The following is a 14,900-nucleotide window of genomic DNA, read 5'->3' on the forward strand; positions in this document are numbered from 1 at the left end:
CCATTTTGTTAGATGCAAGAAATGTTTTGGGAGGAGTTTTGGCGAAAATGGGGTCATCCTCGAGAATTATACCCCAATGCATCTAGGAAAGATGCCTCCATCCCTCCTAACCTCCTGTCCTTAACTGTGACTGTGGTTTCCCGGCCCATGTTTTTCAATCAAAACATCTGGACATAGCGGCGCGTTGCTTCTACACATGCAGTCGTTTTAATGTAAGAAATTATTTCCACTATCCTTTTTCTTTATTTGTGTAAGTATGCTACTAATATTTTGTTGGAATCTCGTTGTGTAGGATCATGAGAGGTGCTTTTTTTCAGTGGATCGATGGTGTAGACAAGTTTGATCCTAGATACTTCCTTTTCGATGATTGGTTTAGAGGGAGACATCCACAGTGAGCACTTCAAGCGGTGGGTTCCACCCCCCTAACCCTCCACCAATGATGGCTAAGGAGAAGCACCTAGACGCAGTTAGACGACTCGAGGAACCTCCTCTATGCGATTGTGGAGATTGAGCTGTGATAAACCCTAAGAATACGTTGGAGTTTGTGTGTCCAAACAAGCATGAAGTAAGTGCAAAGTGTATATGTTGAAATGTTGAGCTATATGTGTTCATGTACTAATGTCTACTTATTTAGGTGTTTTCAATGGCGAAGTGTCGTTTCAAGGAGTGGTTGTATGGTCCTAAGAACCAATGGCCGGAAGAACCATGAAAGGTTAAGGAAAAGAAGAAAGAAAGGGTAATTTACAAAGCACCTCCTGTCATGTGCGAATATGGTGTTAAATCCAACTATGGACTAGTCCCTTCGAAGCTTGGAATAGGCCATTATTGCGGCCATATGGTTGAGTATGATGAGGTTGGTTATTTTTGTGGTAAACATGAAATCGTATTTTGTTTCTTTTGCTAAGACATATATGATATAATTTTTTGTTTGAACAGAGCACTAGGAAATGCAGGTGGGAATGTTATGATGGTCAAGCTAAGTTCTTTGATGAACTGAAGAAGAGGCAAGTAATTGCATGAAAGAGGGAATATGGACCTGACTACGTCAACCTATTCGTTAAACATCACAAAGAAAAGATGCGTGAGTTTGCTAGACAACGCGGTATTTGTAACCCGATCGATGTTGGGCTTAACAAATGGGGATTGGAGAGACGGATGACGTTAGAGGAGGAGAGGGCAAGGAATGAGGCAAGGGAGGAGACAAGAGTATAGATGCAGGTCTTGAACGAGCATGTTGTTGCATTATGTGCCAGTGAGTGCTTGAAAGTATTTTTTTTCGTTGCCTAATTTTAAATGTAATATAATCGCGTTGCTAACTGATTGCTTTTTATACATGAAGGGATTGGTTGAAGCGAGGAACATGCCACAGAGCTGGCTCGTGCAAGGTATGAGGAGAAGAAGTTAGATGAGCATAGATTGCGAGTTGATCGCACCATTCAATCACCGATTGTGTTGTCTGATGCGGGGGACGAGGATGAGGACAACACTGGCAGACTGAGTGAGCTCTTTGCTCTAGCAGAGGCGGGCTTGTAGGCGTAGGAGGCTGAGGATGATACTGGCAGACTAAGCGAGCTCATCGCTCTAGCAGAGGCTGGGTTGTAGGTGGAGGAGGCTGAGGAAGACACTGGTAGACTGAGCGAGCTCATCGGTCTAGCAGAGGTAGGCTTACAGGCGGAGGAGGATGACAACACGTTCTTCACTCAGGCCGTAGCGGCTGCAGATGAAGCGGAGGCCGCTTACTATAGGCGATAGGTAGGTCAGAGCAACGCAGGTGAGCCTAGCCATAGCAACAGGGTTGTAGTAGAGGACTAGTACTCGGATGATGAGTTGCTTACTCAGTATATTTCAGACTGAGGATTTGGAAGTGCATTTGCCCCTATGTCTACTGTCAGCACGTACTTCTAGTATTATTATGTTGTTTAATGTGGCATAGTATTGAACTTTTCATTATGTGGTTGTTTTCATTATTTATGGTCTCAATATTCCGCTTAATGTTATGGACGTATTGAAATGTGAACACGTGCTGCAAATAAAACCTAACGACGTATGGCATTATATAATTCAACACACAAAACACATGAAATGACATGTGAGAACTTGTACCGAACCTAGGGTACAGAGTTTCCTTTGACTAAACCTAACATGCCTTAGGTAATTAAACCAAACAAGAAACTCATAGATGTGGCATGTGAATAAGATGAAGTCATCCTAGTAGTGTGGTCACATAGCAAATTGTGTTGCACCTTCTCCATAGTAGTCTCCTGTTGTTGTTGGTGGTGGTGGTGGCGGGGGAGGCCCCTTGTTCTTGTGGTTAGGGCAGGTGCAATATGGATCATTGCAGAGTGCCTCCTATGAATCGGCACCATTGTTGTTGTCGTCCTATCTGTCGTCCTTATAACCGCTGTTAACTTCCCTTTCTAGATCGAAGATACGGTCCTATAGGTAGTAGATGTACTCCGTATGCGGATAAATAGGTCAAGGATCGACCCACCTAGTGAACCCACAATTTTCTTTGACCAAGGAAGACTACAATAAGTATGTCGTGTAAGTTATATAGAAGAGGAACATATTGAAGAAACAAATAGTAATAGCAATTACCCATGCTCGCGGGCATTTGAAGAAACGACGACCTCCATCTATTCCCTCGGTGAACATCTGCACTAGGCAGTCCTCACCATGCATGCATTTTGGCCACTCTTCTTTCCTTTCATCGTATCCTCTCAGTGGTGCCTCTTTGGTGAAATCACTTTTGCTCTCAACTGGGAACCTCTCATAAAGAGCTTCCTCAAAGAAATCGGGACCAAGAGGACCCTCCCACCTAATGGTAGTTCCCTTCCCCTTTCCTCTCCCTCTGGATGACCTTCCAGACATTGGTACTGCAACAAAAGAAAATGCCGAGGAGTGTTCTTCTTCCTTGTTGTGTGTGTGTGAATGAGAGGGAGTGAGTGGTTATTTATAGGTTGAGAGGAGGAATGGAGGCCTCTCAATGTGCCATGTCAGCGATCCGTGTGCCTCTTCACCTCAGCCCTTGGATCAAACAGTCATAAGATGGATGGTGGAGATAGAGTGGAGTTGTGCTTCCTTGCATGCCAGTACTATGTCAGTGAAGTGATAAATCGCTGCTGTCCTTGTATCTGAAAAGTCTATTTTTATTGTCTGAAAAGCATAGATTCGTTCACTGTTGCTTGGTAACCCTAGAATCATCTACAAAGCATATGTACGATATGTTTGGATTATAGACGTTCTAATAAATTTACATTTAATCTATGTACTACATTTGTGCCTTTTTAGCAGTGTAGTATGATTAATGATTCACGGAAAAAAATTCACAAGAGTTTTCCTTGTTTTAGGAGCATCCACAGTTACAAATAGAGACATCATTATATATTCCAAACATTAATCATCCAAGGAGCAAAATGCAACCACAACAAACATCACAACCAATATAATATGTCCTGCACAGTCCAAATAGTCCACAATATCCATACAGTCCCAAATAGTTATAGAAAAGTAAATACAAAATCCATAATAGTGCATACTAACAACTACCACATCCCTCACTGCCTCCTACTCTTGCCCTTACCCTTGTGACCGAGAGCGCTCGTACCTAGAGTGTAAGGGTCACACAGGACAGCGTCGCCTAGTGCCTGGAGGCGGTGTAGGATGAGTCGAGGTAGCAGTCATGGAGATGAGAGGGGACAAGCTCCTCGTGCCTCTTGTCCACGTCATTGCCGTTGTCGTCTTCCTCGTCCTCGTCCCCATCCCCTAGTAGCTGCTTGGCTAGAGGAACCCAAGCCTCCTCTGCCTACGGAAGGAATGTACACATCTTGCGTCGTGTCTGTCCTACAACCACAACAACCAGCCACATGGCATAGACGATGTGACAGCCTCTGTTGTACAAAATTATATTAACTGGAAGAATCTAACATATTAATGATATGTTTGAAAGAATATTTTTAATCTTACATCCATGAAGCTAAGCATGTAGTCGTCCCTGACTCTCGACCGAATGCGCTCAATCTCTTCAACTGAGCATTTGAGTGTATTGCCCTGCAACAAAGTTCTCAGTAATAATACTTCTGAACAGATAGCAATAGGTTTTGTTTTCTTTTGTACAAGAATCTAACGTATTATAAGCGTGATACGGCTCGAAGGTGGTACTAACTAAAATAGATAACTCCTAATGTCGGTCCAAGAATGCCTAATGTACTGTTTTGCAACTTAACGTAGAAAAATAAGGCAATTGGCTTACCACTCTGTCCAAGATCGGTCCTGCCTCCACCTGCCTTCCTACACGAGTCGATTGGTCGTACCCATGTCTTCATCGTCGGAGGACTTGATGTCGGCGTAGTCATCTTCTGTCCACTGTACCCTCAGCCTGCAACGTGTCGCATGCTGGTACCAAACTTGGTACCGCCTGAACTCATGGTTTATGTGCGGCTCGTTGTTGTCGTCCACATTGTCGTGCATCTCCTCCCATTGCTCAATGAAGGACTGGTGGTGCTTCTCCCAGTAAAAAAAATCTTCTTGTTCTTTTGATGATCCAACCTGCACGTATGTCATCGTTACTTGAATCCATGTAATGTCACCATATTAATAGAAATGGACCATTATGAGATATTTGAAATATCAAAACACTTACTTGTGTAAGTCAATGCCAGTCGAGAATAGAAGCCGTAGGCCAAAGCTGTCTCACTCCAAATTGACGTGCAACCCTATCTGGCAGGTGAAACTCGATAGCATAGAAGCAGATTAGAGGGCACCTCAAGCTATAGAAGTCGTCGTCGAACCCACAAACATTGCTCAACTGAAAAGGAAGTGCGCCCTCTCCACCGTATGGCTCCCACTCCATCCTGCAACATGTCCAAACAAGATGTTAGATGGTATACTAATCCTTTTCAAACTAGCATGGAAAATAAAATTTACTTACACTAGACTGCCGTCAGCATGTCTAGCTCGTTCGTGAACTCAATGTATGCCCGGTCTAACCTCCCGTACGGAACCCTGACCTGGTCCCAAAGGTAGGCCCACGTCGACTACCGACTTGGAGGCTGACCTTGGAACCACTCACGATGATTCAGAACCTCTGGACGATCAACTGGAAGATGAGCCCACATCCACAGCTGTAACAGGTACACGCATCCACCAAGTGACGCATTGGATGAAGACCGACGACACCCCTCGCATAGCTGTCGGTATAGAAAACATAAGACTGCAGAGCCCCAGCTATAGTGACCCACCTGGTCCCTAGTCACTGAGGCAGTGGACCCACATCCAGGACGCATTGTCACCCGTGGCGTTGGGGAAGAGAACACAGGCAAACAGGTGTAGGATCCACGCCCTGCAGTAGTACCCAACTGTCTCTTCATCTGCCTCCTCGGGGCACTAGTGCGAACTCTTCCCATTGCTAGGAGATGAGAACTCCAGAAGTGCGAGCCCCTTGCTCGCCAAGCTCACGCCTAAGGAAGGGCTCCACTCGTGCTCTCCAGCCCTCTGACCTGCACTGCCCGATGACTGGGTTGCCGTGAATCCTTAGGCCTAGCATCTTCTGATAGTCCTAGAATGTGACTATCATCTCTCTGAAAGGTAGGTGGAAGCTGTGAGTCTCCGACCGCCACCTATATTTAAGACAAAGCAAGATTACTTGTCAAAAAGTCAATCGCATGAACAAATGGCCATGAATGGAGGCAATGATTCAATTTAATACCTGTCAACCAACGCAGTTATGGCCGCTGAGTTGAACTTGGGCAAACCCACGACGAACCTGAAAAGATATGACATCCAGGCCAACTCTTTATAAGAAAGGAGTGTACCTATCATCGTACCGCATGTCCAAGAACCCACTATGGGTTCTAGGATGAAGGAGCAGAAGGTCCTGCATTGAATAAAACATAGTCTCCTATTACTTCACGAACACATGTACGCTCACCAAATTTTAAACAAAACTTATAGATTATTACTTGCCCCAGCGCTATGAGACGTCCTCGGTGGGTCGCCTCGTACGTCGGGTCGAGTAGGTGGAATTGTGCCATCCTACAAAAAAGTGAATGAATTAGAATTTCAATATACAATGAAACATGAACTTAGAAATGTATAAGTAATTGACACAAATACAAGCATAAATTGAGACATGCATAATTAATTAAATGAATACAACAAATATAAAATAATAAAATCAACCAATAGTCGCACCTCACTAATCTGTCAATGGCAACTTCGTGAATTGTGGCCAAGTCTACCGCACTTGCCGCAATCGTACTGCTCGGGGTCAGTAACAAATGGAGTTCCTCTCCCACACCTCGTTCTTCCAGGTATATGATCCATAACCATCCTGTGCCTCATCCTCTGCCTTGATCCACGCTTATTCCAACGATAAGCTAGATCCACAATATACTTCGGCCCATCATATGGAGGCCACTCTCTAGGGTCCCAGAAAGACACGAAGCAGGGGCTCCATGTGTGCACAAGCGTGTCGACACTGAACTCGTTAGGTATCCTCCTCTCGATATTATAGTTGCGATGCCTAGATGCTGCCACCAAATGAGAACATAGAAAGTGGTACTGCCTTGGTTTACCACAAGTGCATTTGAAATCTTGGAGGACAACCACATGGATCCTTGACTCTCAGACCTCGCCGTCGGACGTTGTACCACCCCTATGCTCGACTTGATAAGTCCCTATGGCATGGTCAAAGCATGTAACCTCATGTGTGCTAGCCCTTTCTTTTGCCTTCTCTAGGTGTGCCTTTGATTTCGGAGCCCATATCTCTCCATCACTCCGCAACTGCAATGCATGGGCGTGTCTATCGTTGAACTAGGCAACAAGCTTATAGAAGGTGAATTGAACGATTGCATTCACGGGCATACCACGTATCCCCAATAGCAACTTATTGAATGACTCCGCCATGTTGCTGCACTGAAACTCGTACCTCCATCCACCGACATTGTGAGCTCTCATCCATTTCTCCAAATCCCTCATCAAACCTAGTCAGCCATTGTCTACCTTCTGCATTTGATGTGGTTCTGACATGCTCCAACTTTTCCTGAAAGTACTTGTCCTCAAGCTGTCGAGTAGCCTCCTAGAATAGATCAAAGTTACCCTTCACACCATCCTTCCAGAGTAGATTCTCGGCAAGGTGTCGAGTACACCAACGATGGTGCAAAGGTGCATACCCCTCTATCTGCTCTCGCACGGCATTAAGTATGCCCTGGTGCCTATCAGATATGACGCCAACCTCCCTGCCAGGCCCAACCACATGTATCCGGACTAGCCTCAAGAACCATCCCCAACTGTCATTGTTCTCCTTCTCAACCAAAGCAATTGCCAAAGGAACCAACTTGTTGTTCACGTCATAAGATATGGCTATAAGAAGTGTGCCCTAGTATTTGCCAATCAAGAACGTACCATCAACGGAGAAGATGGGACAACAGTGCCTAAAGGCCTTGACACACTGAGGGAAGCACTAGAAAGCATAGAAGAATATCTGCCTCCCATCCTTCCATGCATTTGGTTTTGGGATGTACTCATAATGCATGCCTAGATTCACCGCTTTGATTGCATTGAAAAGAACTGGCAGCTGCTCATACCCATCCTCCCAGTCCCCATATATCATCTTCCACGCTCGCTGCTTAGCCCTCCATGCTTTACCATAAGTTATCACATAACCTCCATACAATGCCTCAATGGTCCTGATAATTGTCCTCACCTTCATGTTGGGTTCTCCCTGCAAAATTCCCATCAACCGCTTGGCAATGAGGGTAGATGTCAACTGCCTGATGCCTCAGTGTCAGCTCATGGTCAGCACAATTGTGTGTCCCGACAACTTTTGTGATCTTCCATTTTCCGGTGACCTGTTGCTTCCTTGCACAAACCCTCCATGGGCAGCGTTCCTTGTCACACACAACTGTGTAACGGTGCTCCACATATGAATACAATACCTTGTAAGGTCTCTTTCGTATCACTGCAAAAGCCTACAACCACCTCTTTAATGCAGGGAGGTCATTGAACACCCTCCTATTCTCAATTACCATGTTAGGACCGGCCTCAGGAGCTTCTAGGAGCTCATCATCACGTCCTTCTGTAAACGCCTGATATGAATGAGCAAGATCATTGAACTCGTGAACTCTAGGATCACGGCGGCCAGGAAAGATACGCCTCAGCATCTCAACATCACTCTCTGTCAGCTCTCCAATAGGGCGATCATCATCAGAATCAAGAGCTCTAGTCATCTCATATGGGTTCGAATCATACATAATTTTAACACTATTGAAGCCACGGAATCCATCTCCAAAGTGCACTTGCACAGCAATAGGGGGCACATCCACATTCTCAGGAATGTCTCCTGCAACATAAGTAGAGAAATGAGGAAAGAATGAAAGAAATAGATGTAAGGAATGGGGTAAGCTCCCAAAAACCATGCGGTTAAGACACTTACTCGGATGATTCTATGTCAAAGGGATCTCATGAGGAGGATCTGCCATGGAAACATGAGTCTGACAACCATCTCCAACTACCGCATTAGGGGCAGATTGAGCATCAGGAACCGTAGGTGCAATCTCCACATGCATATAAGGTTCTGGAATGGGAGGGTCGATGTGTGCCTGCTGATCCATTGGTAGGGAAAACCCATGAGGGATGGGGTCAACTAACACCCGACGCACAACCACGTCCAAACATTGCAGCTGGCTCTTCATAGCCGATCTCACATAGTTCTCCCACTGATCCGCACAACCAACTAAGATCATTCGCCTGAGGATGTTGGGAGGAGAACCTAGGTGCAGTACACCATCAACTGCAATGCCATCATCTCCAAGGCAATGCAGCTCCTCCCGAGCCCTTGTAACCATCTCACTAAATGAAGGCCTATCATTGAATAGCACAGGCACGCTTTGCATGTCAACAAACTCAACATATCCATAGCGATCGCTTTCAACGGTGCCTTCATGATATATGGTCACTAGGTTGTCCATCTAGTTCAAACACGTAACGAAACACATGTCCTTTAGTCCAAATTAGACGATAGATAGTACCTAACAAGTACTTTCTAACTACAAACTAAGTAAATAAGATAATAACTACGTATATATACAATGTACTCACTAAATAGCTAGATCATATTTAGTTAACTAAATATGTAACTACATATCTAAGTAGCTATCTAACTATATTTATGTACCTATGTATCTATGTTTCTATCTATCTACATATATATCTCACTAGATCACTAACTAAATCAACTACCTGTGTCATCACATTAACTAGTAAATAATAAATGCCAACTAAGTAGGTATATTGCATATTCATAATTTTTACCTTTCCAATGACTGATCCGCGGACGTCGACGGAGTCGCAGCGGACGACGGGCGTGGGTCAGGCCGACGATCCGGGCCGGTGGTGGCACGGCCGGCCGCTGCAGGTGGCGGGGCCGGCGGTGGCGTGGCCGACGACAGCGGTGGCGCGCGGTGGGCGCGGGATGCCCGGGGCTCCGCGTGGCGAGTCCGGCTCGACGGGCGCGGGAGGCACGGCGGCTGCGGCCGAGGCCGGCGGTGGAGGGCGGCAAGGCGAGACGAGGCCAAGGCAAGGAGAGGGCGCGGCGCGGCGCTCCTGCACGACCTCGGGGCGTGGGCCGTCCGCGGTGACGCTCGGCGGGCTCGGGGCGTGGGGCGTCCGTGGTGGCGCGGTGCGGGCGCGGGCGGCGGCGGCGACGACGGTGAAGCTCGGCTCTGTTCTGCTAGGGCGAGAGAGGGAGAGGAAGAGAGGGGCGGGGCCCATAGGTAATAAAGGCTCGGTGCCAGTTACTCTGACGCCGAGCTCGGCGCCAAGATCTACGGCGCTGAGCTCGGCGCCAGGATGACTGGCGTTGAGCTTCCTGCCATGTCACCTTCCACGTTCTCATTACCCAGAGAGAGAAAGACATGATGGATACCTATCTAGTTTAATATTTATACTTTGTAAAGCTTATGGCTTATTTTGTTACCCATTATAGAGTTCACTATCAACGTGTTTGGTATTATTTATATAGTGTTTATTATTAACGTATACATGTGCTGGGCTGTACGAATGTTTCAGAGATGGACTGTATACGAGTTGATCCTCTGTATACAAACTGCTATAGAACTCATGGGTTGAGAAGAGTAGTTTATAAAGGATATTAGTTGCCCTCTCTTTTCCTTGGAAACTGCCCATGGAAATCATGGGTTAGGAGTGCTCTAACCCATTTAAGGCTTGTTTGATGTCCATGTATTACCTCAATCCCATATGTGTTGAAAGTGAAAATTAAATTAAGTTTCTTTTCAATCTACTTCAACACATGTATATATATATATATATATATATATATATATATATATATATATATATATATATATATATATATATATATATATATATATATATATATATATATATAGAACTACTATCCTGTAGCTGGCTACAGAATAACTTATTCTGTAGCCACTTTGAGTTATGATAATTACTATGTTAATTTACGAGATTATAGTAACTCCTTACTAAGTGGTTTAATATAACGTTATGGTAAATATCCCTATGTGTTATAGTAACCCAACTATCATAAATATGTATTGACATTATGGTAAATTAGTATATAAAATTATAGTAAATGGAGGTGGCTACAGAATAACTTATTTTGTAGCCGACTACTGAATAGCCTCTCCCTATATATATATATATATATATATATATATATATATATATAGGGAGAGGCTATTCAATAGCCGGCTACAAAATAAGTTATTCTGTAGCCACCTCCATTTACTATAATTTTATATACTAATTTACCATAATGTTAATACATATTTACGATAGTTGGGTTACTATAACACATGGGGATATTTACCATAACATTATATTAAACCACTTAGTAAGGAGTTACTATAATCTCATAAATTAACATAGTAATTATCATAACTCAAAGTGGCTACAGAATAAGTTATTCTGTAGCCAGCTACAGGATAGTAGTTCTATATATATATATATATATATATATATATAATTATCGTAACTCAAAGTGGCTACAGAATAAGTTATTCTGTAGCCAGCTACAGGATAGTAGTTCTATATATATATATATATATATATATATATATATATATATATATATATATATATATATATATATATATATATAGAACTACTATCCGGCTACAGAATAACTTATTCTGTAGCCACTTTGAGTTACGATAATTACTATGTTAATTTACGAGATTATAGTAACTCCTTACTAAGTGGTTTAATATAACGTTATGGTAAATATCCCCGTGTGTTATAGTAACCCAACTATCGTAAATATGTATTGACATTATGGTAAATTAGTATATAAAATTATGGTAAATGGAGGTGGCTACAGAATAACTTATTCTGTAGCCGGCTACTGAATAGTCTCTCCATATATATATATATATATATATATATATATATATATATAGATATATATATATATATATATATATATATATATATATATATATATATATATATATATATATATCTCCAAACAAGGCCTTAGCTAGGCTTGTGTAATTAAATTCAATCAGATCTGGTACAGCATGCGAACCTAAACATGACTATGGATCATGCATGGTGTTACGTTGTTGCAGTATACTTATTATTCTGTTATGTTAATTATATACGCACCTTAATTTTTCTGTATACCTACCTATCTACCTCTTGCAACGAATACAATACTCAGTATAACATATCCACTAAGATCGACTTTTGCACCGACTTGCCCAATAATTAGCTAGCGCGAGCAGAGAACGATTATCCATCCATGCATCAGTTGATGAATCCGCTGGTGAACGGCACGCCGGTTTGGGGCAGCCAGAAGTCCCCGAGCACCATGTTGCCGACGGTGAAGTTGGCGGCGTCCGCGGTGCCGTTGAGCACGTGGAAGCCCGGCCAGGCCACCCTCCTGCTGGTGTCCGCGCCGGGGCCGGAGTTGTTGTACTCGGCGTAGAAGAGCGTGCTGAGCGCGTAGTCGCCGTCCCACGGCATCCACCCGGTGGGGTCCACCAGCGCGTCCACCTCCGACTGCATGATCACCGTGCGGGAGTAGAGCTTCCACGGCCGGCCCAGGTAGGTGGTCACGGGGAACGCCGCGTTGGCGGCGAGGTCGGGCGCGGCGGCGAACGTGCAGCCCTGGAGCGTGGTGCCCGTGTTCTGGTTCGGGTCCGTGCGCCCCTGTGCCGTCACCGTGTTGCTCTGCCCCTGCATCGGCAGCCGGGAGTAGAGGTTGCAGTCCTGGAACACCACGGCCGCGTTGCCGAACACGTAGTCCACGGTGCCGTAGATGTCGCAGCCGCGGTAGAACTGGCGGAGGGAGTGCGTGTACAGCGTGTCCTGGTACGCCTCGAAGCTGCACTGGTAGAACGTCGACAGGTCCGCGCCGGAACGGAGCGCCACCGCCTGGTGCTTCGCCGGACCGGCCGTGTTCCGGAACGTCATGTTCACCGCAACGAACCCTGTCCCAAGAACAGCTGCATGCATTCCGAAATTCCGAGGCGTAAGGTAGGTCAACCTCAACTTATATGTAAAGAGGAGTCAATATATTCGCTCTTTGACTATGATACGAAAATACTAAAATAATTTTCTTGGCACCGAGTCTCCGACCGACACGCCAAACCAAATGAAGACAGACACTAGCAAATCATCAACTAACAAAAGTGGACGCTTACCGAACGTTGCGGAGTTGAAGGTCGTCCAGCCGTCGACGACGCTCCGGTTGCCGGTGACCACCGACTGGCCGATGCCGTCGCCGATCATCATGACGTACTTCTTGTTCTTGGGCACCACCACATTCTCCTCGTACACGCCCGCGGGCACGCGTATGACGAAGTAGCCGGTGCTCCCGCCAAGGTTGGTCGGCGCCGCGGCGACGGCCGCGCCGATGGTCGTGTAGTTCCCCGCGCCGCTCGGGTCCACCGTCACCTCGCCGACCACCGAGACCGCGGCCGCGACGCCCTCCAGCGCCATCCTGCGGACCATCTCGTCGTCGGTGGCGTCGAACAGCCCCCTCCCGTGGCCGCCGCCGTTGGACTTGGACTTATTAGCCTTGGCCGACGAACGCACCCATGCCCTGGTGAAGAGCGACAGCGAGACGCTGTACAGCTTGGTGCTGTTGACCATGGGCACGGCGAGCCCGTTGCGCACGGACCACGCGGAGGCGGCCACCTGCAGGCCGTCGGCGCACGTCTGCTGGTTGGTCAGGATCGCCGACAGCAGCGCCTGCACGTCCTCGGCCTGCGGGTCCAGGAGCGTGCTGTTGCCCGACGTGTTGAGCGTGGCGCCCGCGGACGACAGGAAGTCGATGTTGAGACCCGAGAGGAGCTGGCAGTCCTGCAGCGCGGCGACGGCGCCGGGGGAGAGGCCGCCGCGGGCGAGGTACCGGTTCACGAGGCCCAGGAACTTGTTGGCGTTGGCAAGGGACTTGGCGACGGAGAAGCGCCCATAGGTGTAGAGGTTGCTGGTGCCGTTTGACGGGAGCACGGTCCGGCAGAAGTTGGGGTCCGTCGTCTCGTTGCACGCCGTGGACGGCGTCACCGGCGTGGCCGCCGTGTCGGAGCGGACCACGGCGACGAGCAGGGACAGGGAGAGCAGCGCCAGGATGGTGGAGAGCGCGGTGGTGGTGCGGAAGAAGGCCGCTGCTGCCATGTTTGGCTAGTGTGAATGAAGCAGCCGGAGTACTTGTTAAGTGATCGACTGTGTTGATGTACTCGAGCTTGAGAAGATGGTGAGACAACCATGGATCGGATCAAGGTGTCCTTTTATAATGTGGATCCGAGGGTTTCATGGTAATTTCGAGAAGTTGGCAGGCCAAACGTGGGTTGACTCGCGAGATCCTCCAAGTGGCTGTTCATGGAGTCCGGGGTCCCTAGCTAGCAAGGAAAGCGCGTCTGCGCCATGACGGTGGCGACGACAAACCGGCGGCATATGTCCAGCTGCCGACCTGTACTTCGAGCTTGCATTGCATGAGGGAGGTCACATTTGTCTGGGTTGGGTTGGTCGGGTTCAAATACACTAGTTGCTCTGTCTCTCTCTCTCTCTCTCTCTCTCTCTCTCTCTCTCTCTCTCTCTCTCTCTCTCTCTTCTAACATATGTCATAGTAAAGTATACCACAACAACAGAACGTGCAATACATATATGGCTGTTTGTGTTCTAACTTGTAACAGTACCTTCAGTGGTCATGGCAATCACGTGGTTACTTCCGATATCATTTTAGTTAGGTTAATGGGCATTTGGATTTAGCTTCAGGAATGGAATTTGAGAATTCCACCTTTAAGGAGGCTGAGATTCATTTCTTCTTCTTCTTTCGTAGTGACAAAACATATCGTCCAGTTAATTATAGAGGTTGAAACTGTATAATTCATGATGAAGCTTATTTTTATCTAATGGTAGTTAGCATTTATGTGTCCAAATAATTATGAAAAAATATTTTACAACCAATCTAATGATACTTATTTTGTATCATAAATGTTAATACTTTTTTTTTATATAAATTTAGTCAAATTTTAAATTGTTTGACTATTTGAAAAACGAGAATTGCATTCTTGTATGGACCGATCGAGAGAGTATATACGGATTAGAAAATTGGCATGATCCACTTAGCTATAAAATACCAAGCTGTACCGTGTGTCAGTGTCACTGATATGGAGCGAGGCTAAGGTTAACAAAATTAAATGGATGTGATTATGCAAGGTTAAGTGTGCACGCAAGCGTACGTCAAGCATTAACCCACCCATGCAGGGCTCAAAAGGAAGCATGATTAACCCATGCATGGGTGATCGAGGATGGGTGGCCATTTTTAAACATAATATGTGCGTTAGTGATGGCGGAGCCATGGAAACCTGTGGAACGCTTAAAACATGTTGGGATTTGACCTGCCT

General features: G+C 46.0%; 1 protein-coding gene across 1 annotated transcript; it reads right to left on the bottom strand.

The window, feature by feature from the left end:
- Positions 1-11,793: 11,793 nt before the first annotated feature.
- Positions 11,794-13,668, bottom strand: LOC136458191 (pectinesterase-like). The gene is made up of 2 exons (XM_066458173.1): positions 12,693-13,668; positions 11,794-12,494 (listed from the first exon to the last, which is right to left on the bottom strand). The coding sequence occupies exons 1-2, from the start codon at positions 13,666-13,668 to the stop codon at positions 11,794-11,796; spliced, it is 1,677 nt and encodes a 558-aa protein (XP_066314270.1).
- Between the last annotated feature and the right edge of the window lie 1,232 nt (positions 13,669-14,900).

The sequence above is a fragment of the Miscanthus floridulus genome, chromosome 6, assembly GCF_019320115.1.
Source record: "Miscanthus floridulus cultivar M001 chromosome 6, ASM1932011v1, whole genome shotgun sequence".
Taxonomy (NCBI): Eukaryota; Viridiplantae; Streptophyta; class Magnoliopsida; order Poales; family Poaceae; genus Miscanthus; species Miscanthus floridulus.